At 31.8% G+C, this 27,589-nt stretch overlaps 5 protein-coding genes across 12 annotated transcripts in view; 3 read left to right on the top strand and 2 right to left on the bottom strand.

Annotated features, from left to right (window-relative positions):
• Positions 1–476: 476 nt before the first annotated feature.
• LOC138182096 (PR domain zinc finger protein 5) lies at positions 477–8,194 on the bottom strand. Of its 4 annotated transcripts, none has more exons than XM_069117669.1 (4): positions 7,498–8,194; positions 7,049–7,386; positions 5,259–5,439; positions 477–4,346 (listed from the first exon to the last, which is right to left on the bottom strand). In XM_069117669.1, exons 3-4 carry the CDS (start codon positions 5,412–5,414, stop codon positions 2,013–2,015), a joined length of 2,490 nt encoding a protein of 829 aa, XP_068973770.1. In that variant the 5' UTR covers positions 5,415–5,439; positions 7,049–7,386; positions 7,498–8,194; the 3' UTR covers positions 477–2,012. The 4 variants fall into 4 exon arrangements, with proteins under 4 accessions (XP_068973770.1, XP_068973771.1, XP_068973772.1 ...); XM_069117670.1 differs by having other exon boundaries at positions 7,049–7,383; XM_069117671.1 differs by having other exon boundaries at positions 7,049–7,703; positions 7,817–8,194.
• Positions 8,195–8,431: 237 nt separating this feature from the next.
• On the top strand, positions 8,432–10,232 carry LOC138182098 (uncharacterized). Of its 2 annotated transcripts, none has more exons than XM_069117672.1 (3): positions 8,432–9,017; positions 9,240–9,449; positions 9,653–10,232. In XM_069117672.1, the coding sequence occupies exons 1-3, from the start codon at positions 8,867–8,869 to the stop codon at positions 10,042–10,044; spliced, it is 753 nt and encodes a 250-aa protein (XP_068973773.1). In that variant the 5' UTR covers positions 8,432–8,866; the 3' UTR covers positions 10,045–10,232. The 2 variants fall into 2 exon arrangements, with proteins under 2 accessions (XP_068973773.1, XP_068973774.1); XM_069117673.1 differs by having other exon boundaries at positions 8,433–9,081.
• A 15-nt stretch (positions 10,233–10,247) lies between these two features.
• Positions 10,248–13,679, bottom strand: RpS24 (ribosomal protein S24). Of its 2 annotated transcripts, XR_011173715.1 has the most exons (5): positions 13,537–13,679; positions 13,109–13,177; positions 12,560–12,883; positions 11,043–11,117; positions 10,248–10,375 (listed from the first exon to the last, which is right to left on the bottom strand). XR_011173715.1 is itself a non-coding variant. In XM_069117676.1 (4 exons), exons 1-4 carry the CDS (start codon positions 13,537–13,539, stop codon positions 10,373–10,375), a joined length of 399 nt encoding a protein of 132 aa, XP_068973777.1. In that variant the 5' UTR covers positions 13,540–13,679; the 3' UTR covers positions 10,248–10,372. The 2 variants fall into 2 exon arrangements, 1 of the variants encoding a protein (XP_068973777.1); XM_069117676.1 differs by lacking the exon at positions 11,043–11,117.
• Positions 13,680–14,299: 620 nt separating this feature from the next.
• Positions 14,300–19,004, top strand: Droj2 (DnaJ heat shock protein family (Hsp40) member A4-like). The gene is made up of 5 exons (XM_069116298.1): positions 14,300–14,469; positions 16,468–16,653; positions 16,746–17,040; positions 17,122–17,461; positions 17,562–19,004. The coding sequence occupies exons 2-5, from the start codon at positions 16,522–16,524 to the stop codon at positions 17,989–17,991; spliced, it is 1,197 nt and encodes a 398-aa protein (XP_068972399.1). The 5' UTR covers positions 14,300–14,469; positions 16,468–16,521; the 3' UTR covers positions 17,992–19,004.
• Positions 19,005–19,710: 706 nt separating this feature from the next.
• The window catches only part of LOC138182095 (methyl-CpG-binding domain protein 5/6 homolog sba), a 378,991-nt gene continuing 371,112 nt past the window's right edge, over positions 19,711–27,589 (top strand). For 2 of the 3 annotated variants that reach the window (XM_069117665.1, XM_069117667.1), the window contains exon 1: positions 19,712–23,142. In XM_069117665.1, the coding sequence (XP_068973766.1) occupies positions 21,692–23,142 (1,451 nt within the window). In that variant the 5' untranslated portion in view covers positions 19,712–21,691. Of the gene's footprint in view, positions 23,143–27,589 lie in introns of all 3 variants that reach the window. The other variant, XM_069117664.1, reaches the window with a different exon arrangement.

Below are 27,589 nucleotides of genomic sequence, written 5' to 3'. Positions count from 1 at the left end.
ATACAATTCAAACCGAAGTTGCTTTATTTTTCTCCTTTATCTTCACAATCAACATTAACATGCCATTACATTTACATTTGCACATGATTCACATGATGGTATTTATTATTATTAACACTTAAATACTGGAATGAGAAATCGTATTGAATTTGTATTATAAAATTATAAAAGATAAATTATTATTTACATTAAAGTTCACTGTAACTTATATTTGTAAAGGTATAATACATAATGTATAAAATAATTGATATGCAGTTAGGAACATAATAAATATTAGTATGATTTTTAAAATACAATAATTTTTTAGGATTGCTACAAACGACTTGAATTTTTTTGAAGAGTTAGAAGGATTAATTTCCTAGATGAAGAGCAACAAATTTTTTTTGTACATTAGAGATGGTCAAAATCGCGAAGAAAATAGTACCTAAATTAGTATCTATATTAGTTATACACATGCTGAAAATTTCATCAAAAGCGGTTAACGTTGCTATGAGCTATAAACGATTAAAAATGATAAAAATGGCAGATTTCTGCAATTTTATTTATTACTCTACGGCCTATAACTGTGATAACTCTACATTTTGTTCATCTTTCGATGCCTATTGCTTGTTTCTGCATCAATCGATTTCGGTGAAATTTTCGGCATATGTGTGATATAAATCTACAACACGTATTTTTTAAATTTTCGTTAGATTCAGATAAAAAAAGTTGTGAAAATGACCTTAAATATTTTCTTCGCTACATCAACCAACTGCAATTTTTTCACAAATGTTTTTAAATCTCGCCTAGTAAACTAGTCCTAGCTCCCCACAAAAGTTCAAGACTTTTGATCGAATTTTGAATAAGTTATTCTGTTTTAAATAGAGTGCCAACATTTATGTTTCCAACTGTATATTTTAATGTGAAACAGTTCACGACGTGTCTAAATAAAAATACATAAATACTTAAAAAATGTTCCTTAATCCAAAAAAATCACATCTTTAATATAAACAATAAAAAAAAAACAATATTTAATTAATTCTTATGTTCTACGATATAAAACGAATCGAACTAAAAACTTACATGACGATCAATATTGATAAATTATTATTACCTAAAAAGAAAAAACGGTTTTAATAATAACTGTATAACATATTTGTTAACTACAAAGCATTTGCCTCGTTAATATTTTGTAGGTATACTTCCGTATTTTGTTTTCATTCTTGTATACATGTAATTGATAACTAAAGATAATTAAATAAAATAGCTTATAATTAACGTAAATAAAACTATATTTATAGCTATAAACTATCTCTCTAAATACATATGTACTATTATTAACACATTGTATCAATACGTCTTGTGTTACCCGAATTACTCGGGGGTGTATACAAATGTATTTAGATAAATCCCTCTGTCAGAAATCTGTTAAAATATACATATTTAAATTATATATATATATATAATAAAAACAGTCGTCTTTTTAATGCTCAATCACTACGACTTCTTACAATATTTTCTTAATCATTTGATGTTAAAACTTTATTTATGGTTATAATTGAGTTAAATTTTCTACTGTGTATCTAAAGAATAAAAATTAGATATTATTATAATATTTCAAATTATGTAACTTTTATTCGCCTTTACATCGCTTAAACCTACACTTATATACATATTTACTTATTTAATATATAATCACATTATTTTATACACCAGACAATGTAGCATACCTTTTCTATGTAATATGCATATTTCATTACATTGAAAATATGTAACATATATAATAAAATGATATTTTATAACTAAGGGTATTATTTATTACTGTCTTAATTAGAAAAAAAAAGGAAAAATAGTGAAATGAATTATAAATTATATCATAGTTAATTTCATTCACAAATCAAACTACATGTTTAAATGATCTATTTCAGTGAAATTATTATGACATCTTCATGACTCTTTGAGTATTTCACTTTTCTTTATAAGATTTAAAAAATTATAGATTTAAAAAATTTATGAAAGGTGATTCATGTGAATTAGTTCATGATACTTTCCATTGATGACAACAATGAATGATGAGGAACTCTTCTCATATGTCTTAACAAATACTTTTTACTGCCGTAAGTTCTTTTACAATAATGACAAGGAAATCCAAGTCCATAATGATATGCTTCATGCCTGGACTTCATAACATCATAACATTTGTTATTACATATAGAACAGGTGGTTACTTCATGATCAGTATCAAAATGTATTTTACGAGATGTGGTATTAGAGAATCGTTTAGGACAATAGAAACATTGAAATGGTACTATAGGATCAGAATGTTTATGCTTAATATGTTCATCAAACTTTTTATATGTGTTTAGAATATCACTACAATGATGACACTTGAGCTCCATTGGTACAAATATAAACCGTTTTCCTTCATTAACAGAACACCAATGCTTATTCCATGCAATAGCATTAGGAAGACTAACTTTACAGTATCCACATAACAGTTCTGATCTTGAATGATGTTTATTCGTATGAATCTCGAGAGCTTTCTTAGTATAAAATTTAGAACCACATACACAAATATTATATCTTTTAGCAAAATTTACTGTAACACTATTAGATTGTTTGTCAAGTTTTGACTTAACATCCTTTTTGTAAGATATATTATTTGATTCCGTTTTCGTTTCTTCTTGCTTTTCTTCTTTGCACAAATTACTTATTATTTCACTTGAGGAACCAGAAATAATATCATTACAGGAATTCGTTGGTGAATCTTCTTCAATGTCAATATCAATATTTTCATCAGCAGATTGGATCTTCAAAATACTATGTTCCTCACTATATTTAGATAATTGTAGAACTTCATTAGACACATTAGAGTCTTTTGGATGATTGAAATCTTGTAATTGTAATCTTGTAACATTATCTTCACTTGTATTATCTTTGTCAATAATTTCATAAGAGTCATTCTTTTTCTTTATTGTTATGTTAATTCCAAGCCCAGAATCTCTACCAGAACCACTTCTTGTATCATATCGACTTTTCCTATTTACATTACTTTCTATTATTGGTTGCTTCACATCATTTGTGATAGTACATGTTTTTTTATGCATAAACAATGTATAGGGATTACGAAATATTCTCCCACATAAACAAATATGCTTATGTTTGTCATAATATTTTATATCTGATATATTGTCACTATTATTCTCATTTTGCATAATTTTCTCTTTATTTTTATGGAATTCAGAATTATCATTATTTGTATATTCAGAAGGCGTGTGCATAGAACTAAATTTCGATTGTAAGTATATTGGAGAATTGAAATATCTGCTTGTGGATAAATGGAAATTCTCCTTTGTTTCTCCACGACTACGATGAATACGTATATGTTCATAAAAACTCCTCGTTGTATAAATACCAAGGCATATGTCACATTGACGAGGACCTTGCCTGCGTTTCTTGCATAATTTTCGTCTTTTATTTTGAATATCATGTTCTTTTCTAATAACCTTACCCACAGTTTCGTTTTCGTCATTAGAAAATTTCCTTTTTAATTTATTGCTTTTTAAGACAGTACACGTTTCATTTAAATTCTTTAACATAAAATCAGGGGATTCGATTTTATGATAATCAGTTAAGTGTTTTCTTATATTCCTTACAACCTGTTGACACAATGTGCATGTTGATAAAGCTGTAGAATTCCGTGTACAGATTACTTTTTCATTTTGTCTTACTTCTTTAGTTAGTTTCTTTTCTTGTTCATTTTGTATAGTTCCATTGATATGAATATCATTATTATTGCATACAAGACTATTAGATTTACTTCTTCTTGAATGAAGATTTGGGACAACTTTATTATTATTATTTGATGACGACACATATTGTAACAATGAAGCCTCAGTATGTAATTTATTTTCACTTTTCTTTAATGAAACCTTTTCAAAATTATCTTCCTCTTTCTCAACAATATTAGGATCTTTCTCTTTCACTTTATCAGGATTTTTGAGATATCGTCTTGGTGCTATATAAATACCATGTATTTTTTCTGAATGATATCTCAACCTCCGATTTTCCGTATATTGCCTTCCACATATAGAACAATGAAATAACTTTTTTTTGGATTTCACATAAAATTTAAAATTTGGCAATTCCGTGTTGTTGTTACCTAATACTGGTTGGTATTCGATATATAATGGTTTTGAAGTTGTTATTTCCGATGGCAGTGCATTAGATGTATCAGTCTTAGTTGTACCTTGTACATTTTTTATAACTTTTAGTGTTTCCCATATTTTATCACATCTTTCAAGTAAAATAATAGGATCTTTTATTTTATATGGAATAGTCAAAGGAATTGGTGTTACCTCTCCTTCCTAAAATTATGAAACACATAAAAACTGTTATATATGTACACGAGTTTCTATTTCATTAATATTTTACTTAAATAAAATTTATATTGTTTTAATAAATAGTGTGAAGTACAGTTTAATATCCTTCTTTATCTTTTACAATGTCATATTAACCATAACTTATAAAGTTAAGTAACTTAGTATAGTTTATATAACTTTCTTCCATAAGTATTCTTAAATAAATGTATAATTATCTTAATGAATAATAATAAAATATGTGCTTCATAAAATAATATATCTAGTATGTTCAATATTAAAGTTAAAATTATTATTACATTATAAAATGATAATTTCTTTTATATTATATACCAGGTAATAAAAACCAAATTTAAAATCACATCCATAAGAGTATTCTATTCTCTCATATAATTTCATCCTCAAATCTTCAAACAATTATTATTAATAAAAAATTATGTTATATATCAATATTTATGTATATATGTTTTGTAATATATTAATCTTCTTTTGAATTTTAATAATTCAAACGAATTGTAGTCAAATTTGTATTATCATAAAAAAAAATATTTACTCTGCAATAAAATATCACATTTACATTTTTATATAATACTGGAAGATACAAGTTATGTTATGACAAAAGATATGTCAATTTAAAATTCCCGCCATTAGCAAGCTGAGACATAAGCTGATCAACCCCTTTCACAATACATAAATATGAAGTGCACTTTTTAATTATAATACCAAACCAAAATTTACTGAACTCTTGACAATAGTAAGCTATCTTCATCTAATAATATATTTAAAACTAGTTACATCTAAAAATATCTAGCTTATATATCGAAAAAAAGAAGAATGTTATATATTTGAAAAAAAAATATATATATATTAATAATTATTAATAATTATATAATTACTTACCACATTTGATGTATCTTCAATTAAATCAGTTGTACTAGAACATAGAGGTTCTACTTTAGGTATACATGTTAGTAATGGTTTATGTTCAAATTCTTCAATAAATTCATCATCTCCGTAATGTTCATCTTTCTGATCAGGAGATACGTTTTCGAACATTTTAATTTAAGAAGAAGGTTAAAACCTAAATAAAAATTTGAAGTCAATACATTCTGAATATAACCGTATATAAATCACACTAAACGAGCCGACATTTTATTTCCCCCGTTTCACTGCTTATCACTTCCCTCCAAAACTATATATAGTATGTAGTATTATATATATATGCACATTATAATATATAATAACAAATATATTATAGTACTTATATTAAACAATTGGTAATAGTTATGCTAAGGTAAATAAACTTAGAATTTGTACAAAAGTAGTCACAGGATTGTTTTATTTTATATTGACTATATTACTATCTTAGAATCATCGCAAAAATAATAATACATTTAATATACAGATTACTTACGTAAATATTATAATACAGTATTTAATATTTGGTTATACACATTTGAATGAAAGTTTCGTAAAACTCGATTATATATGAATATGTAAGATATATTACATTAATTTGAGGTTAGTTTAAAACAAAAACATCCATCAATTATAATACATAATACCAACTTTTTCTTCGTTTGTATGTAATAAAATATAATACTGCATTTAACATGGAATTTATTTATTTACATAGTTTATGTAGACATTATGTAGACACAATAATTCTATTGTGTAATTTTTCCAATTCTTCTATATGTTTGTTTCAATTTTCTTGACTGTTTAAATAATGAAATATTTAATGAAACATTGATATATGAATATTTTGACAATTTCAAATATGTATGTATTAATCATTTTTTAAACATGTAATAATAAATAAAAGTATTTACTATTATATTTATTTATAGTATATAACACAATTGAAGATGTAAAAAATAACATAAATTATTAACATGACCTAATGTATGAAATTTTGATAATAAACTTAATTTTGTCTTTTTAATAAATCCTTATAATAATCTATATTAATAAATAATATTAGTTAATAAATGTAAGCATACTTTTATTAAGCAAGTTCGATAATAACCTAGGTACCATAACATAACAAATTTTTCAGTTTATTAAAATTGAAATTGTTAAGTTGAAATCTTTCCAAACACAATATAAATACAAATATAATGAAATAAATATTTTTATAAACACTGATATTGTGTATTACCATACCAAACATGACGAATACGATCAAATTATTCAGTGCCACGCATTACAGATTGTAATTATTTTTATTTCATTTAATTTTATTGCGCTATTTGTTAAATCTTTTACCCAAGGCACACAAAATAGTGGTTGCAAATTATATGTACATCTTGAAAAGGGATCCTTAAAACATTAGTCCGTTCCTGTTTGCGTCACATCATAAGACAACAACTCGGTGAATTCATTGAGTGAGGCCCAAATTATTTAGAAATATTAGAATTACAGCCATTTCTCAATAACAGTATTTCATAAGACGTTTCAATCATACCACAGATATAAATAAACACACTTATTCAACATATCTTTTTCACTGAACTAATAGGACAACTGACTGTCGCATCAATAGATTGCGTTATGTTACAAATATATTTTTACAATAAAGGTTTTTAAACTGTCAGCAATTTTAACTTTACACAAGTATATAAAGCTAGATTACTTATCTAGGCTTTAGGTTCTCTAACATAAAAATTATATCTAGCTTCTGTACTTACATTAGCTGCTGCATCGAAGTCAATGTTTCAACTGAGCTCCACACAATTTGGCATACGTTCACGAGTGTGTTTTATAGTAGAATATGTACAAAAATAGATTTTTCCTGGCAAAACTGATGCGTATTCAATCAAAAATCACTTGAAGACTTGTTTCGAGTTGAACTGAAATCTCAGATTTTCAATAATTGAGATTTTTGGGAGAATTTTCTTGAGCGTGTCGCTATGAACGAACCCACTTCCACATGTGATTGAAACTAGCAGCCCACTTGCTCCAAGCAGACTTTAGGCTGCGTCCCAACCTGTAGTTGCAGCCTCACGCCCTTTCAGTAAATTGGCTACTGTACATATAATTTACAATGTAATAAAATATTTACTATAATCTTCTTGAAGATCACATGGTTGACGAAGCCAAAAAGGCCTAGTCTGTTAGGATGTAAAAAATATCATACCTATTTCGATATTGTGTCAGCCACAATTGGCTTCCTACTTTCACAAGTCACAGTATGACAATATTCTAGCGTTGTAATCAAAGCAAAAATGTGAAAAAGCAGACAATTTGTTATTTTAACTTTCACTCGGTTTACATATAGAACCGTTCAGTCTAACTGAAAAGCTGTTTGTCTCTATTAACTCTACTAACCTCATAAACGAGATTCTAAATAACGACAAAGAAGAATTAATGATAAAGGAGGTAATATGATATAATATCAGAGAATTCAATTCTACTTGGAGTTTAAGAGAAAATCAATATATCTGCGTGGTACATACACGTAGCCTGCGACACTCGCGCTGTAGACATCCGATCTGCTGCAACGATGATCTGCTGTGCACTTGAAGCATAATTATAACATTTCTTCAAATTATAGATCATATCTGCTACATTAGAAAACCTCGTACTGAATTTGTTTAACATGGAAATTCGGTTGGCTTGAACTTTTCAATACTCAGCACAATTCAATGTAGGATACAAATCCCACTTAAGATGGATGATATTCGTTACTATGGATTTATGCAGCCACTTAAACCTAACTTAATTAAAAATGTTGATCTAGTACACCTAAGTAGTTTGTTAAAAATTTAGAAATATTACGAAATAAACATTTAACGTTATAAATATCTTGTCTAAACAGTTTATATGACCGTGCCCTGTATTGATGTTAATGGCAATTTGACATAATATTTACACTATACAGTACTAAACTTAATCCAATCTGATCTACTAAGGTATTTCCTGGATGGCACAATTTAAGAATTAAAACGTGTATTACATGTTTACAATACATGATACGATAAATGCATAATGATTTATATTACAGTATTTATCAAATATATGATACTTTATATTAAATACATGATAGTTTATATCAAATAGACAATAGTTCTTGTATAAATTCTATTGCCTGAATTTCACCAATAAGGCTGGATGTCTTGAAATCTACAGACTAGTTCTATTAGTGTCTTGTCACAAGTTAATTAAATATAACAATATGTTATGAAATATTATAATAACGTATGCTATTAACAAAAATTAAATCTCTAAATTTTGTGCTGATTTCGTATTCGTTTTGTACTCGTCTCGTACTTCTGTTAATTTTGAAGATACATGTCAAAATGTGACTGTATAAAGAGAGTTGGATTTCTAAATTACATTTATTATTGTATTACATCTGAGAGAATCTGATTCTCATGACTTCACTATCGTGTCGATTTTGTTTCTACAACAGTCATATCGTCAGAATTGCGACAAACAAGGTCATCCAAGTTGTATAACAGTAATTGCGCCGGATTTACTTAATTCTCTATAAAATTATTGCAATAATGAACATTTGTTTCCGGCAGTGTATATATAAAAGCATGAGCATCTATTCACAGATGTCAGTATTTTCTAAGAAAAAGATGTGTGTTCTTATTACTATTTTACTACTTGTTACTTGTGATCTATCTACATCAACTGAAATTTATAATAGAGGTGTTACAGTTTGTAAATGTAAATTTAGTGATGAAATTCTATGTGATAGATTTTTTAATAAAAAGTAACATTTTGTTTAAATACTTAAATATATTTGCAAAAACTTTTATCTAAAGATTTTGTTATATAAAGTAATATTTATAAATTACTTATATATCTAGTAATACATTTTAATGCGCTATCTCACAGCTCAGGAGAAATAATTAACTTCTCTTATTACAGAAAATAATAGATTACAAATAGGTTTCCAAAATGCTAAATTTTTTCTGGAGATACAAGATTGGCTGTTTAAGTTGAGAAACCAAATTCACGAACGATTATTTGGATTAACAACTACGTCAGCGCCTCCTTTGACAATTGAAATATTAAACTTAGATAAATTTGAATTACAAAATGCAATAAAAACTCATGGATGGCATCTATTAAATTTATGTAAATAAAGATTATTGTGTAATACTAAGTCTATAACTTTTTTATAAATTTCATGAATAATAGAGTAGAAAATTAGAATAAAAATAAACAGTAGATTAATGAAGATTAAACATAAATTATCTTTTGTTATAATGTGTTAACGTTAATTATTATATCATTAATATTTCCTTAGTTTAATTCATACAAATTTTTGTAAATTGTAGCCATCTTATCTTTTGATCCTAATCAAGACTGGGGATTTCGTATTGGTGACTGGTATTTTATACAAAAAGGATTTAATCAAAACGGATATGAAGACAGTTCTGATGAATTAAATTTTCAAACACCAAGTACCATTAAGCCAAAAGACACGACTAAAATAGAAACTGAACAAACTTTTGACTTTACAAATGATCCTGAAGTTACGGAATCATCGCAAACGATTTCATCTATAACCACGCCTGTGACGCAACAAATTGATCCGCAAACAACGATAAGAAACACTGAACAGATTGATTCTTCCGAGAGCTCATCATTAACAATGAAAGGGTTGGAAGAGAGTGAAACCGATAGCGACTTTGTTCACAAAGGGTCTGTAGAAGTTCTTATGGGATAATATAATATTTTATGTCAACACATAACAACATCTCGTAATTTCTTTAAATCCGGCATTTTTATTAAATTGGTCATTTTTATATGAAAATACACATTCATGTTATTAGAATATGTTTGTATATCATACAATGTTCTCACAATGCTTATGGATAAAATGTTATATAAACAGTGATGTATAATAGAAAAGGGTACTGAAATGAAATGTTTCCATCAAGAAGAGTACGCTTTTATTCCATAAAATTTATCATAATTATCTGGGGCAATAAATGATTATAATAATTTTTACGTCCTTGTTGAACAAATCGTGGTCTTCATGATGTATTATGGATTTACTGTAATAAAAAAAGAAAATATGTCAACAAAATGTTCAATTTCAACATTAATTAACATTACACCCCACACATGCAAAAATGTTCTACTTCTACTAGAGGCATGAATCAGAATAACAATAAATACATATTACTAGTGTAGGAGATCTTCAATATAGGATTAAGTGTTCTTATTTTACTTGGTTCTCTAATGTTTTTTATCTTGCACTTATTCTTAAATAATGATAATACAAGTAATATATACATAAGATCTACTTTTTAGATATTACTGAAATATAACATGTAAGATTCTGTTAGATGTCCCTAAATTTTAAGGCAGAGAGTTAATATTAACTTTGGTTGTATCAAAACTAATAATTCTATAATAAACTACAGTTAAAAATAGTTAACACATGATTGGAAAATATATGGACAATTTTTAATTCTAAATTATTCTACAAGAAATTAATAAGAATGTGGGAAGAGAAGCAATTGTTACAATACATGAAATATACAGGAATCCAATTAAACTATACTACAGGAATCCAATTAAACTATGCTACAGGAATTCAATTAAAATTCATATTACATAAAGAAGATCACAACATAGAATATATTTAACCAAATCTAGAAAGGAAGAAATCAAGAAAACATAAAAGTAAAACTAAAACTTAGAAGTTTGCATGCTGACCATATATGAGCATCTTAATTAAGTTCCCTCTTCAGGCTTGTAGTACAAATGATGACCATTTGACTACTTCCTTCCCTAGAATGTAAATAAAAAGCGTATACCACTGAATAGCATGCAAAAATTATGTGTTTCTTCTACATATAATCAAATTATATATATTATATAATATTTTATATGTACATTTTACACATATAATAGTAAAAAATTTATTGTATCCAAATTATATAACAGTTATATTATTAATTCACAAATCCAGTTTCTCAGTATCATAATAATTTATTTTCATACCATAGAAATAATATAAAAATACATTTACATAATTTGAAACTAGTTAAAAACTATTTAATCAAATCAATATAAAACAATTTCATTGTCATACTTAATGTAAGATTAAAATACTTTATATTTTACTAAAAAACTAGATATGTGTTAATATTACTATTATCTATATTTCTTTTTCATGTTTAAAAATTGTTATGTTTACAAATGTTTTTGATTATATAGATATATAAATTATCTGCCCAGTTCAAATATTATAAAACTGAGTTGAAGAGAATGAATTCATAAATTTAATTATTAGTACGTTCTTCTAAAAAATTTGCAAATTAGTTAGAAGGTATAACTGATGAGAAATGAAAATACAGAATTAAAATCTAAATAAATATAAAATTTTTTTTCATTCGCACTAATTTTAATCATTTTTAATTTATATTTAATTTTTTAATTTAATTTAATATTATTTAATTTAATACTTAATTTTTGTTTATTATATTGCTTTTCTCAATGATTGAAATTTGTAATGATAAAATTTATCAACAAATATTTTAATAAAATGTTTTAAATTAAGTATTCATTGAATTCACAAATATATATCCAAAGAAGAATTGGTTTAAGTATTAGGTTGTTCGAAAAGTGTCTCTTTTACAGATACATCTTTTACAACAATGTATCTTTATACAAACATGAAACCTAATCTGTCAAACACTGTGATCTTTATCTTGATAGAACAAAATGGATCATACGTAATTCGATAAAATAATATAATAATATAACGAAAAAAATGATTCGATAAAATAATATAACGAAAAATGTTGTGCATCCATTATTTCCTTATAAAACAAAAGAAACTTTTCGAATGACTTAATATATATGTAATAATCCAGTTCAATGGAAGTATGAATAAGAAATCTATGTAAATCAATATCATTTTGCAGCTGACAGAAAAAAATTAATAAAAAAAATATATATATATGTATTTATCAGATACTATTAAAATATTTAAATTGAAATAAAATTACAAACAAATAATATATATATACAGACGTTATCATCAAATAAATATATATTGCTATCTCCAAATCATTTAAATTACTGCCATCAGCAAATTATTTTATATTATCAAAAATTTTAAAACTATTTGAATACTTATTAATTATATTGTGAATGTAATGACATTAAGTAAGAGGTATTATTTAAAAATAATAATGAATTGGAAAATAGGTACAGTATTATCTTACCTTTTTAGATGCAGCTCCTACTTTACTCTTCTTTGTACCCCTAACCTTCTTCATTCTGTTTTTACGTTCTTTTCGCTGCTTTCTTGTCTGTTTTTGTTTTTCAAATAGTCCATGCCTAGCTAACCTGTATTTAGGTTCAAATTTTTTTGCGAAGTCCAATGTATCATAGATCAGAGCAAATCCAGTTGATTTGCCACCACCAAAATTAGTTTGGAAACCAAACACAAAAACTACATCTGGCATAACTTTGTACATTTTAGCTAATTTTTCACGTATTTCTGTTTTTCGCACTGATGAATGTCCTGGATGAAATACATCCACAACCTATAAAAGAAACATTGTTTTATGAGTACAAAAAGATAGATGAATACAATATTAATTGTAATAATAATAGAAATTTCTATCTTTATTAATTATTAGTTGAAGTGTTGAGATAATATACGCATAAATAGCATGATACACTTTCACATGTGATATGACAGCAAAAGACAAAAATCTAAAGAAATGTTACTTCAACTAAAAATAAATAATAAATATTAATATACATACCATTTGTTTTCGGCATAATAACCGATTGCTCATGAATTTTCTGGTTCTGATCGTAACAGCACCTTCCGTCTATAATAAAGAACAATAATCCAATTTCGAGGTTATTTTGTTTTTCATTATCTTCATTACAGTTATATTGTCTTACATAAAGATATTTAAAAATATATAAAAAACATTTAATTTTATAATTTCACTTTTGTATTTAAACAAAATATTTCTATTTACATTTCATTCTTCAGTTATAGTGTTATACCATTAATGAAGATGTCACGCTATAATAATATAAATGTTAGATATTGATAGAGGTGGTATCAATGAATTATATTTGTAAAAAACGAAGTAATTATACATCACTGATAACATTTTAAGGAAATATTTCATACTTTGTTCAACGATTAATTAATAATTTTGAGATATAAAATACATACCATTTTGCTTGATTATGGTACCGCTAGCAAAAGAACTGTTACGGAAACATGCAGCGCGATCTATAATCTATCCGACGAAATATGACTCTCGAATGTTACTAGACAGCAGCCAATGGTTATAACCACGGCAATCAAATTTTGTTTACGTTTACTGCCTCGTTTCGTTGAACAGACTATACATATTACCAAATATACCATCGCAATTATTCTATGTAACAATACAAAATTTTTCTTTTTGTATTAACTGCATAATTAAACAAAATAATTATTTAAAATGTTATACAATATTGTTAAGTATTTTAGATGATATGTAATCATTAAAAATTAGAGTAATGTAACATTGTCTTTATTTAGACTTTAAATTTTATTAAAATATCTAGAAGCTTTCAATAAGTATTTAAAACAGTTTTGTCACATTATTTTATAATAAAATACTATTTACTTAAAATAGTATTACTTTTAATATTATTAAAAATAAAGAAATATTTTTAAAAAGTGTTGTTCGTATATTTGGATTTTTGAATTTGTATTTTACTGTAAGCAAAATTAAAAATTTTTCTTTATTTCACTGTAATTTCAAATCACATAGAAATTGTGTAATATTAATTTGTGAATTTCTTTGTTTTAACATACATAAACTAATTATTTACTACTTTATCGATGAAATACTGGGACAAATACTCGTGAGACTCTTAGGAAGACCGTAATTGCATTTGGCGCTGACTGCAATTCTTCGACCATCTGATTGGTTCTCTTCCGTGTAACGTCCATTACTCTCCTAGGAAGTTTCGAGAACGGGTACGGTACGGGCAGTAATATTGGTGAGAGTTCTATACGCTTACAACCGTTCGTCGAATAGTATTACGTGGAGTGAGACGAGCATTAACAGCACACGAATATTTTGCACGAGTAGCTTTCTTTCTGCTAATACAGGTAAGACTGAACACAAATAATCGTAAGGTTCCAAATATTTTAGAAAATACGTCCAAACGGATAGAATTTTCATGGTTGAATCGTGCGATCGATTATGAACTCGCGAAATTTTCTCGAGGTAGGAATTCGCATAGCAGTAACGTGTAGAGTCAATTTATGGTATAGTATGAGAATATTATGGAATATTGTAGCGATTTTCAGAACATTTTACTGATTCGGGAATTTAAAGTGGATGTTTGAAGGTTGAATAATAGTTGTATGCTTGTTGAAGCATATTGTATATTACGAAATACTCGTCAATAAGTTTTATCATAGTACAAGTCGTGTTCGTCCATGACTCGCACTTTAACGTTGAAAAATGGTGGATGTTCCCCTATTGCCTTACTCGTTCGTGTCAATACCAAACGTGGTTGAAGTTGCAGAGTATAATCTGTCACTTAAGACGTAATAAGTTCTAATTACATCTCCAATTTCACTTGTACCATTGAAATTGGAAGATAACGCTAATTTTTTTTGCTTTGGAAAATCATTATTTTGTCCTTTATTACTCTTTTGTTACTCAATTTTTTACCGGCAGTCCAAACCTCCAGTATCTGCGTATGTATATGTGCATATACATGTATGCGTTAGTAGAAGGATCTAGAAAGTGTAGTGTTCTTTGTTCGCGATACGACAAACACTGCGTTAGATTGGAACGAGGTTTTAATTTTCTTTTTTATGTCAATTAATTATATTTTATCATCTTAAAATATCATGTCGTCGCCATTTTGAAACGAAACACGCACATGGATACAATTTGCTGGACTTTTCTACGAGCGTATTAATACACTTTAAAGACTTCTCTACGTTAATTATAACATTTTTATTCAGCTTTAAGTCGATTATAAAGGTCTCTCAAGTTTTAAATAATTTTTCTTTTTCATTTTATATATATACTTCTAATTATGTTATATCGATATCAAAGTTAGAAGTATTTGAAGTTCAAGGTCATTACACGTAATTTCCATGTTTAAAACGTGTATAACGTATATAAATATCAATTATATATTTTAGTATTTTGATCTTAAGTTATCTGTCTCAAAAACAATGAAGAAATATAAAGTTCTTTTTCTTCAACCTTTTGCGTTTATCTATACTTAATGAATTTTAATGCAAATACATAACACTACATGAGTAATGAGTTCATGGTACATGTATCAGGGACATACGTCCCTAAATTGCATAACGATTACTATCTCAATTTGGTGTTTGATTTTTGCTGTTGTATTTTTTTTCATTATGCATCTGTTTAATATTTTATAAATATAATTAAATAAATAATCATCTAATAAAAAAGTATAGTTTATAACTGTGTGATACTTTTACTATACTTCATAAAACTATTGTAACAGATATTAATACAAAACTGATTTGATATTTAATACGTTGTAACATACATGGATTTAATTACGTTTCCATATATAAATTGACATACTATATGTGTATTTACCTGCAATTTTATTTTATTATTTTGAAATAATTTTGTTCTAAAAGAAAATGTACATCTATTGTCATGAATATAACTGGTCTGCTACATAAAATTAAGTATTTAATACGAAATACGTACATCATACATATTAATGTGAAAGGAAAATTGTACAATAATGAATTACATATTTGTGTTATTCAAGTTGAGGAATGTTTTTACACTAGAATAACCAGCCTCTAATATATATATCTAAATATATTATATGTAAATAATTAGTATAAATAATGAATAATAAAATCTAATATAATATATACAGTAAATGTTATAACATTAATTTTATCAAAAGTACCTACATATTCTTAATAATTGTAAAGAAGAAAACGAAAAAACCAAAACATTATTTTGATATGTTTAACAGTTCGCATTAAAGTAAATATCGATAAGTGATTATAAAGATATTAAATATGTAAAAACGATAGATAATTAAAATGCATAATCATTATAATATTTTCTCTTTATTTGGTCTTTAGCAGGAGCAATATAATTACAATTGAAGATCGTCCAAAGAAAATAAATCAATAAAAATGGTAAAAGAAACTACGTTTTATGATGTTTTGGGTGTGAAACCTGGATGCACACAGGAAGATTTGAAAAAGGCTTACAGAAAACTTGCTCTAAAGTACCACCCTGATAAAAATCCTAATGAAGGAGAAAAAGTTCGTATTTTTAATGTAACAATGAGCTAAAGATTCTAATTAAATGTTATAAAACAAAAGTTTGACTATTAAATTTAATTCTCATGTTACAGTTCAAACAAATCTCACAAGCGTATGAAGTATTGTCAAATCCGGAAAAGAAGAGAATTTATGATCAAGGCGGGGAACAAGCTTTAAAAGAAGGTGGTGGGGGAGGCAATGTGTTCTCTTCGCCAATGGATATCTTTGATATGTTCTTTGGTGGAGGTTTTGGTGGAAGGGGTCGTAGGAGAGAACGCAAGGGTCAAGATGTTATACATCACTTATCCGTTTCACTAGAAGAATTGTATAAAGGAACCGTACGCAAGTTAGCTTTACAGAAAAATGTCATTTGTGATAAGTGTGAAGGTACATATTATATAGTAATATTTATTAAAGATGTTTTGAACGTGTGAAATGAAATGTTGCATATCAAAATATTTTTATCAGGTATTGGTGGGAAGAAAGGTTCTGTGGAACAATGTACAACATGTCATGGTTCTGGTATGCAAGTTCAAATACAGCAACTAGGACCTGGAATGCTACAGCATCTGCAAAGTATATGTGTAGACTGTAAAGGTCAAGGAGACCGCATTAATCCACGTGATCGCTGCAAACAATGTGGCGGCAGAAAAACCATTAGAGATAGGAAGATTTTGGAAGTTCATGTCGACCCAGGTATGGTACATAACCAGAGGATTGTCTTCGCTGGAGAAGGTGATCAAGAACCAGATTACGAGCCAGGAGATATTATGATTGTTCTTGAAGAGAAAGAACACGAGATTTTCAAGTTAGTATTTTATATAATTGTTATGTTTAACATACATTATCACATTTAACAGTATTGTATCATATTTGGATTATAATGCTTATTAATTATATTATTTTAGGCGTTCGCGTCACGATTTAATTATGAGGATGCAATTGGAGCTTGTAGAAGCTCTTTGTGGGTTCCAGAAAGTAATTCGCACTTTAGACGGGCGAGACTTAGTTATAACTTCATATCCTGGATCTGTTGTAAAACATGGAGACTTAAAGTGCATTCTGAATGAGGGAATGCCGATTTACAAAGATCCTTTCACACACGGCAGGCTTATAATTCAATTTGTAGTGAATTTCCCGAAATCTACGGACCCGTCTGTCATTTCAACACTCGAACAATGTTTACCACCAAGAGAAGAGGTTATAATTCCAGAGGGAGCAGAAGATTGTTCTCTGATGGACTTGGATCCAGATCAAGAAGTGAAGCGAAGAGAACAACGACAAGCGTATGAGGAAGACGAAGGAGGTTCTTCCGGAGTTCAATGTGCCACAAATTAATTCAATTACATCAATCTCACAATAAATATGATCATTCTTTCATTTTAAACTTTTGTCCCATTCGCTCGATTTTGAATCATATGTATTAACAGAAGGACGAAAAAATGCGGACACATAACAGTTTTTCAAGACAGATGACAAAAACCTGAGAAAAATGTTTAGATAAGTGCACGACTGTGAAACTTACACCTGCGGAATCACTATTGATTCTGGTATAAAGATCACATACACAAATACTGAATTGTATAGGAGACCTTTAAACGCCGTTGATGGTACATTTATTATCACTTCTGAATTAAACTATAAATTCTGGTGGAAGCTGGTAAACTGGTTACAAATTACTTCATCGCTTGCTGTAGAAAAGTATTTAAAGAGATGTACTTATCAGTAAGCAGAGTGATAAGGAAAATTGAATTTATTCAACATCTAATGTGACGTCGTGTAACGTTAATAACGAAAGCAAAACATAATCAAGTCCATCGTATAACGCTGAACGTTCTGATTACTTTCTGCTATTTGTGAATATCTTTCTGTTCTGTTCTCGACTTTCATCGATACGCGCATACTGCGAATGCGAGAAGTAAAGTTAGACAGTCGAACAAAATTAGTAATCTTACCTGTATTCGTATATTCCTTGAAATTCTTTAAATTATTAGTATTTTATTACAATACAAGCTTCTGGAATTTAAATCGATGTCTACATTAGTAATATGACGATCGTGAAAATAGTATGAAATATCGATGAACACATTTATTATAACAGAAATAAAATGTAATCTTGATCTATAGACTTCAAAATTACTTTTTTTTTTTCAGTGGTACATTATTCCATTACATGTAGGTAGTGTTTAATATTTGTTTATAGTCTCATATAGTGATATATGACGATATTAAAAAAAAATCTTGTTTATTCAAAATACAATTCGTGGAAAAAATGTGGTTCCTGTGTGTGTATAACTGGACTTATACCTGCGCGTATTCATTATCTGTTGTAATAAAAAACAAGATTTGTGCGTTCTAGTATTTATTTATAACCATAATACTAGAACTGAAAGTAAAAAGTATAATTTCAGAAAATGCATTCAGTAACGTTATAAAAAAGTTGCTCTTTTTAATATCATAATATATTTCGTTAAAATTGAATAATGCGCGTAAACAACTGTCCATTTTAATGATCGTACGGCTGCATTAAATTAAACACGCCTTCAATCTTCACATAATTTACTGTATACTAGGTCATGTACTCGCCCGCAATTACTATAGCAAATTAAAATAGACGCGTATTATAATCTTATTTATTATAGATAAATTGGTGATTGATTAGTACGGTTTTCAATCGTCTCAAATAAATTGGAAAAAGTATAATGTCAAGTATGTCAAAACAAAGAAAGGTGTTTAAAATTCGACCTCTGATCCCTCATGTGCATGTTATATTTCAATTTTCTTCACAATCAATACATACATATGTATGTGTATATATACATATACATTTAAGAAAATTATTTTCCTAAATTTTCAGTTTTAGTTTAGTTCAGTGTCAGCACTTACGAAAGATTTATTATGCACGTATAAATTTAAACGGAATACGCATGCGAGTATATTAAATAGTGGCATTAGTAGAAGTAACAATGTTAACGTGCCTTTGAGTTACGTAGAATAGCCTAACGATGGCGATATAATCGCGGCGAGGGTCGATGTTTTTGTAACGTGCGTATACGAGTGCCCGAAAGCCAGACGTCGGAGATGCCGCAAAGGTTTCTGGGTATGCGGAGGGAGCCATATTTTTCCAATATCAGTTACGCGAAAACAGCGTACGCATAAGATCTGCAAAATGGAATTTCGTTCGATGGTTGGTGTCGAAGAAGTGTTTCACGAAAGAAAGTGATTACGAGATAGAGAACGAGGGATCAGTGCGAGGAAGCGAAGTAACTGTGCTAGTCAGAATATAATAAGCGTGCGTTTCCACGCGATCAAGAAGTGAGGTTCGGTGAAAACGATGAGCGCGGCCCGCGCAGGTGTTCGAGTCGAGAAGAGGGTTAGTTAACTTAACCCGAGTTCGTAACCGCGACTGGTGGTAGTGGTGGTAGTACTAGTGGTGGTGGTGGAGGCAGTGGTGGTGGTGGTGGTGGTGCTACTGCTGCTGTGACGATGACACAGCGTCATAACACGACGTACGTCCGTCCGTGCGATTTAACGCGAATTGTTACGGCAATATAAAGTGTTTTTTGTACCGAGAGTGCATTCGCGCCATTACCGATCGAGTGAGTCGTGGCTCGGTCACTATTAACCTTTACGTATTCAGTGTCGAAGAAAATGGCTTTCTTCTTTAGTGTGTGAACGAAGATTCAGAGTAGCGTATTTTTTTTTAGTGACAGTGGCTCGTAATGACATAATCGAATAATATTTCGTTATTTCTCGGTTGAGAAGTGCGTACATGTGAAACGGAGTAATCAGAATTGCGACCGCGAATAACGCGACGGGACCGTGGCAATGACACAACGACCTCAACGACCTGACTTTCTTACATAGTTCAATTTTTCTTGTTTAGAAGTGTGGCATTCTTTTTCACCAAAGTTTACTTAAACGTTACTCGTTGGCATCTGCAACGTTGAGAAAAATCTTTGACTCGTAACGTCGTTTTTTCGGCGTAACCTAGTACACGCGTTACAAATAACAGTGTGTTGAAGAGTCTAGGTTAGTTGAATGCTTGGCCCCATTGTGTTGTTTCGACGCGACTGAATCGGTGAACGAGACAAATGAGCGAGCCGTCGCTTTGTAAATCGACCTTGTAAATGACAGCAGAAGCGTAATTTCCTAATAAACAATGTTATCCGCTTGCTCTACATCGAACCGGTATAGGGAATGACAATTTCAAAGGAATTGTTTTCTTCCCACTGCAGATGTCATAGGATTTATTTAACGAAACACGATTTACTTATCCATTGTAAGTAATTATTCGATTTTGAGTTGTTCTTTCGTAAAAGAAACCTATTGGCCCGCATAAGCATACAATCGAAAGAAAGTGAAATAACGCTCTTATTATTGGAGCAAACAAGTTTTCAAAACAAAAATATATTAACTGAATGGAAGATGTCGACTCGTCTTATTATTTTCTTGTAACATGTGATCGTCGGATAAGGAGAATAACACTGACGTAATTTTACTGTGATCTCCGACGCATTAAAATCACGAATAACCAACGAAACTAGTATCATGGTAGAGTGCACCGATCGTAGGAGAGAGGTTAGACGGACATTGACCGGTGAATAGCGCGTGTCTGTGATCCGACGGATGCTCTCCAATTTCAAAATCTTGGCACCGTTAATACGAGTCTGTAATTAGAAACAAGGAAAGTGTTTGTGAACGTGCATGTGATTTAAAAATTGGCGAAGAAATTAAGAATCGAGCGAACGAAGAACAATCGGTGAAACTATCCATTTGGTATGCCGTGCGCGGTAAAGCCAAGGATGTCGAAGAACGAGAACGTGGATGACAGATGTGAGATTGTAATGATCGGTGAGCGTGCGTGGCCAAGAGGAACGACCGAAAGAACGCGGTGGATTTCGGTGGTGGGAAACGCGTGATCATTCCCGTTTATGGAGGATGCAGCAGAACCTGGAGGTGTCTCCACGTAGGCGTGCTACCTGCGTTCCAGTGATGTCGGTGTCGGGGTTACTTGCAGCGCTGCTGGACCTGGACCATGGCCGGCAAGCCTGAGCAGCCGTCCACGCACCCTGCTCTCCCGAATCACGGTCATCATCATCATCATAATCGACAACAGCAGCAACAACAGCAACAGCAGCAGCAGCAGCAGCAACCACAGCAGCAACAGCAAGAGCAACAGCATCCGCAGCACGCACAGGGGATTCAACAAAATAGTGTTCTAGTCTACGTATCGGGGGAGAATTTTGCGTACGCGACGGCGGTCGGTCAGAATGCCGCCGCCGCTGCTGCTGCTGCTACCGCAGTCGGCTATCAGTCTCCGCAGCAGGCGACGTACGCCGGCATTCTGCCGCCGCAGGTGGCGACGGCGGCGGCGACGTTTCCCGCCAAAACCGCCATTTATTGCAACGATAATAACAGCGCCGTTGGCAGCACGGTTGCCGTAGCTGGCAGCAATAATTGTTGTCGGTTAAAAACACTCGAGTATGTGTCCACCGATGGAGAGTCGAGCCGATCGGCACGATCCATGTCAACCAGTAACACCGAAGACGAAGAAGATTACGGAACGATCGTTTCCAACAACGGTTTATTATACAGACAAACGAATCTAGTTGAAACAACCAGCACGTCCGCGACCACAACGATGACGTGCGTAGTGTCGGCGTGCGACACGAAGAATTCGGCGAACCGAAATCCATTGGAAAACGACTCGAATAATACCGAAAACCTCGCAACCAATAACGTAGAGCCGATCGGCAGGGTGAACGCCGGTGAGATGCTACCCAACAAATTATTTCCATCGAGAATCCACGGTGAAATTTATCCAGCTGGAGCGAGACTAGCTGACACGGGTTATAACAATAGCGGCAGTCAAATCACGCAGGGTAATCTCGGGGAGGGTTGTATCAGTCTTTTAAACGACGACGCTTGTGTCGCGTACGTACGGCAGGGAAACGAACCGTCTCAAGCGTCCGCGAGTGTTTTTCAAGGCGACAGTGTCGAGCAACGTATCAATATGGACGAGAAGAGCCGGCAACAGGACGGTTTCGATAACCAAACCGGCTCGTCGCTTTCTTCGTCCAGTTCGAACGTCGGTGTTGTCAGTGGTGGCGGTAGTGTTGTTGTTGTTGGTAGTGGTGGTAGTGGTGCGACTAGCTGTGACTCTGTCCGATCTGATACCGGTGAATCGTCGACTTATAGTAGCCTGAGCAGCCCCGAAAGTCAAAGTCAATCGGCACACGACGGCTTGTCTGCCGCGACGACGGTTAACGGCGGCGGTTCGTGCGCGCAGCAGGCTGCGCGTCAACCGCCGCTTCCGCGCATCAACAACCCGAACAATAACAATAATCAAGTTCAACAAAATGTAGTGCTGACGATGAACGGTAGTGCAGTGATTACGCAGCAGCAACAACAGCAGCAGCAACAAGCGATTACGGTACCACGTGGATGGAAAAGGATATGCACTAACGGGGTCATCATTTATATCAGGTGAGTTCTCTTTCGTTTTTTCCGGTCACGATCGCTTTCTAATTGGCTTGTGTGGAATGTGTGCTCACTTCGTTTTTCATTCTGTTGTTGCGTAATACGTTGGAACCAAAATGATTATATTTTCTATTTTCGAGTGTTGTATTTCGGAGTATAATACTTATTTGTACGTATGGTAATTATAGTAGATGCTTTTGTTTAACGCGATATTTGAACGATTCAATTATTGCTATATGTGTAATGCAATGACGAAACGACTATCGTAATTCGTGTGGAAGACGATGTATAACGATAAACGAAATTTTGTCCAATTAAATTTCATGAAATGTATCTTCATTTTTTACGATATAGTAATTTAGGTTATGCAACTTATATAATGCATATCACATACTTCATGATATGCAGTTTTTAGAATGACTGCGTCTGTTTATTAATATTGTATTATTCTTAATTTGCATTCACATTTGTATTAATTATTCATCGCTTTAGTTTTTGTAAGTCATCTTAATGGCATCATTGATTTGCAAATATTCCGAGTTAAATTAAATAAAAAAATAGAGCGGAATGTGAATATACAGATAGAAAAAATAGAGATTTTCACGAATTGTTAAATATTTTCGACGAAATAAATAATTCTTCAAATTACATATTATTAGTTAATTTATAGTTTAATTTAAGCTTGAAATGCTATACGTAGATAATTATAATTCAACTAATACGATAAAGCTAAATAAGTGTACACAATCGCGTTTCTATTTCAATAAAAGACAACATTAATTTTACCGAAACGGCATTTTTATTAAACGCGAAAACTCGAGATCTAAAATTGGTAGTTTCGCTATCGACATTCGCTTGCTTCGTATCACACGAGAAATAAAGAAATACGATTGTTAATCGCATAAAATTGTTAAGCGCACGTAAAAATTTCTATTATCGCGTTATTCAGAATTGATTTCATCGGGGTTTGTCTCAGTGGTTTGCGGGTTAGTGGTATCGATCCGCGGTTAAATGCTCTTGCTAGAACTTTAATTTCGCTAATGGAATTAAACTGCGTCCAGCGTCGGGCAAATAAGATTAGCGAAGTGACTGGTAAATTAGGATAGAAACCGGGAGACACTGCCACGTGAGAGATTCCCCTCTTTTGTGCGTAAGGTCGTAGGCATGGTGTGGTCTCACAGAGAAACGAGATCGTTAGTCAAAAATGACTTACGGCAGTTCGTTCTGATAATAAAGCATCGAGCGTAACAAGCGCTCGCAAGATTCGTCACCTAAGCACAGAGACACTCGCCTCTTCTCTCGTCGTAGATCTTAAAAAGGTTTTGTCCCCTTTCCGTCCTTTGTAATCTTTCCCGACGTTCGAGTAAAAAACACGAATTTTCTGGGAGCCAAGGCTCTCCGTTGAACGCCCCCTTTCCCGTCGTCATCCAGTACGTTGAAAGCGAAGGCGTCTTCCTTCTAACCCCTCATTGTACTTTTATGGTTCTTTTCAAAGTCCGTTCGAGGGTCACTTTCATCTTTTCCACCGTGCCTTTTTTACGGTTGTCTCCGCCAAGATGTTACGCATCCTCCCACTGTCTTCCTTTGCTTCCTCCGGCTTTTTCTTTTTTCTAAGGGCACATTTGTCCCGTCTGTGCGCAACGTGTAAAAATTGCACGGATTAAATTCTCTGACGTGCGCCGCGTAGGTAAATAAATTTGTAGCTGTTTGGCGTAGAAGGAAGGTCGTTTCGTGACGAGTATATGTGCGGTTCTCAAGGATCTTTTTATCGGATAGTTGATACAACATCGTTTATCTCGTAAATAATTTTCACATCCCAGCGGTTTTCAACAATTTCTTGTCTGTATTATAAAATTCCTTATACGTGTATGTTTTGTATATAAACTATTTCCTTTGGAGCGGTTATTTTCTCTTTTCCCAAATTAGCTAGCAATAATACAACATTTAATCGACGTATTCAATTTGGATTTTATGGGAAAATAAAATGCATCAAGGATTCAGACATACCTGATTTTGTTAAATTACAATACTTATCTATTCCTAAATCGCTTTTTAAAGTAAAATTTCTTAGAGTAAAATGCTTTGCCATCAGTTTATTGTTTATTGTCTTCTCTATTAGAAGAAGCGTTAATCAAATTATGGATAAAGAGGAAATTCCAAAAGAATTACAAAAACATCTTTCTAAAACCATTGTACGAGGTCTAAGCAGACGTAAAATCGTACTTTGTGAGTGACTTCAGATGGGCGCGTAGATGCAGCTTTCCCCAGGTTAGTTGACTTGGCGAGTGACGGGATCGGGGTCTCGACAATCGTGCAACGTGATTCTACACGGATCACTTGGGATCAGCTGCGACGGGACACATCTACCTTTATGTCGAACGAGGGAAGTTGATTCCTTAAGATGCTGCAAAGCGCAAAGGGTATCGTCTCGTGGCGTAATCGTGTACCATAGCGGAGAAAAGGTCTGACCTGGTCTGTTGCAAACCTCGTTAAACGATCCTTCCCAGGCTGCCACGAGTCACGGTTTAAACGACGTCTAAAGAACCCTGACAAACAATACTTCGTTACCTGAATGACTTTAGCCCACTGGTCCATTTTCTTTTTTGACCGGAGAAGAATCTTTCGGACGCATGATCATTCCTATTTATATTTGTGTATATATATTTATCTCGTCCCTTATTCTTTCTGAAAACAAATTGAAACGCTTCGATTCTAGTTGTCTTCTATTTGCTAAAGCGCTTGTTCGAACAAACGAGAGGGATAAAATATTATGTTCTTGTCTTGCTATCTGTTTTAAAGTATCAATTTCTTTACTCTCGCTGATTGTATCGTTTTCCATGTAATAATTCGTTTTTTACTTGATAAGAAGATTATGAGATTACAAGATTTGATAAGAAAATTGTTGCAAACTCGTACAACTTTTTACCTTCTTCTCTACGTTAGATTCAAATATCTGCGAAGCTTTAAATTTATAAGATGGACATCGTTTCGAAACAATGATTTCCTGACTGCGGTTCCTGTAGGATCGTTCTTAAGAAATGATTTATCGACGGCATATTGGCCGTCAGTAATAAAAAATCGTTGAACCGTTGGTCGAAATCAGTGATCGCTAAATTATAGACCTTGACGAGGCTCCTTATAATCGTGATCCGACGTGTTCATTGAGAAAAAGATTTCTAAGATCGGCGATGCTGTCAAAGTAGCCGCATAAATTGCTCAAGACGAAAACGATGAATTCATCTTACGTTCGAAAATTCTGCTAGCGAAGACAAATAGTTTTTGTCTTGCCGGATAAATCGTCGATATATCTTGGCTGTAGGGCAAGGATTCCTTCAAAGATTCTTAAGCTTCAGCATCCTTCGTCCAAGGCGATGTATGGCAGGACAGATTCTCACATCGGCTCGTGTACAGGAAGCGGAGGAATGGTCGGAAGGAAGGAGAGGGGGGCATATATAGGAAGGGAAAAGGAATTTCGTTGAACTGCGGTGTTCGTGCGATCATTGATTTACGATGGTACGTCGTAAATACCACCGGTGATGTACGACCATGCTTCCCCTCCTCTCTTATCCTTTACCCCTGCATACTCTCCCCTGTTTTCCCTCGTAAGTTTCTTCTTCACTCTTCTTTCGCCTTCGCCACCGACGTTCCCTTTACGGACCTCTTCTTGATTTATAATATCTACTGGCCTGTTGTCTCTTTTCGTTCTCTCTTCTCGTACATACCTCCTAGGTGCTCGGACTCTCGGTCCTCCCTCGACCTTCTCCCTTTTCTCTTTTCTCATGTGTACCGTCGTGTTGTCTGCTCGTATCAACCGTAGCTTCAGCTTTGACGTTCGTTCTTTCGTCTGCTTGTCCCCTCCTTTCTTTTTTACTTTTTTGACCTGACTTTTGTCTCCTATATACATATCTACTATTCGCGTTGAAATGGTAAACGTTCTGCGAGATTCTCGGACGCAAGTTTGCGATGTCTGAGACGTTTAATCGTGGTTCTTTCTTTGATATTTCTCTCGGATACGAGCAAAGTAATTTCGCGGAAAGCCTATGATATTCGTAGCGCGACTATCATATCAAACGCCAATAAAATTTTTCTCGTAGTGAGAAGTTTGATAATAGAACAAGTAGAGTTGTACACGCGCAAGTGTATTTTTCAAATTATAAGTCGATCGATCTCTCCTTATTTGATACGTAATTTAAAAAACAAAGATTTCTTTTGTTTCAATCTTGTGATGAAAAATTGCTCCGATAAAAAGAGAAAAGAGTTTGTAATCCAAAACTTGTTACTTCTGTATGTGTGTATCTCCCTCCCTCCCTCTCTCTCTCTCTCTCTCTCTTCCTATCGTTTTCTCAACGTATTAATATTTTTAGTAAGTTATAGCACAAGAGGTGCCAGATTTTAGTTTATGTTCACATCTGTTCGCCAGTTTATGTATTTTTCTTTGCTAACTACGGGCCGT

The sequence above is a fragment of the Bombus flavifrons genome, chromosome 7, assembly GCF_040668555.2.
Source record: "Bombus flavifrons isolate JBK064 chromosome 7, iyBomFlav1_principal, whole genome shotgun sequence".
NCBI classification, from domain to species: Eukaryota; Metazoa; Arthropoda; class Insecta; order Hymenoptera; family Apidae; genus Bombus; species Bombus flavifrons.
The sequence above is the reverse complement of the archived record's forward strand: the minus strand, read 5'-3'. Positions and strand labels throughout refer to the sequence as shown.

Coding starts and splice junctions, on each gene's coding strand:
- LOC138182096 (XM_069117669.1), bottom strand. CDS start 5,414: ATGTTCGAAAACGTATCTCCTGATCAGAAAGATGAACATTACGGAGAT. Junction 4,347..5,258: donor TTGAAGATACATCAAATGTG/GTAAGTAATTAT, acceptor TCATAATTTTAG/GAAGGAGAGGTAACACCAAT.
- LOC138182098 (XM_069117672.1), top strand. CDS start 8,867: ATGAACATTTGTTTCCGGCAGTGTATATATAAAAGCATGAGCATCTAT. Junction 9,018..9,239: donor AACTGAAATTTATAATAGAG/GTGTTACAGTTT, acceptor CTCTTATTACAG/AAAATAATAGATTACAAATA. Junction 9,450..9,652: donor ATGGCATCTATTAAATTTAT/GTAAATAAAGAT, acceptor TGTAAATTGTAG/CCATCTTATCTTTTGATCCT.
- RpS24 (XM_069117676.1), bottom strand. Junction 12,884..13,108: donor TATTATGCCGAAAACAAATG/GTATGTATATTA, acceptor TTTCTTTTATAG/GTTGTGGATGTATTTCATCC.
- Droj2 (XM_069116298.1), top strand. CDS start 16,522: ATGGTAAAAGAAACTACGTTTTATGATGTTTTGGGTGTGAAACCTGGA. Junction 16,654..16,745: donor ATCCTAATGAAGGAGAAAAA/GTTCGTATTTTT, acceptor CTCATGTTACAG/TTCAAACAAATCTCACAAGC. Junction 17,041..17,121: donor CATTTGTGATAAGTGTGAAG/GTACATATTATA, acceptor TATTTTTATCAG/GTATTGGTGGGAAGAAAGGT.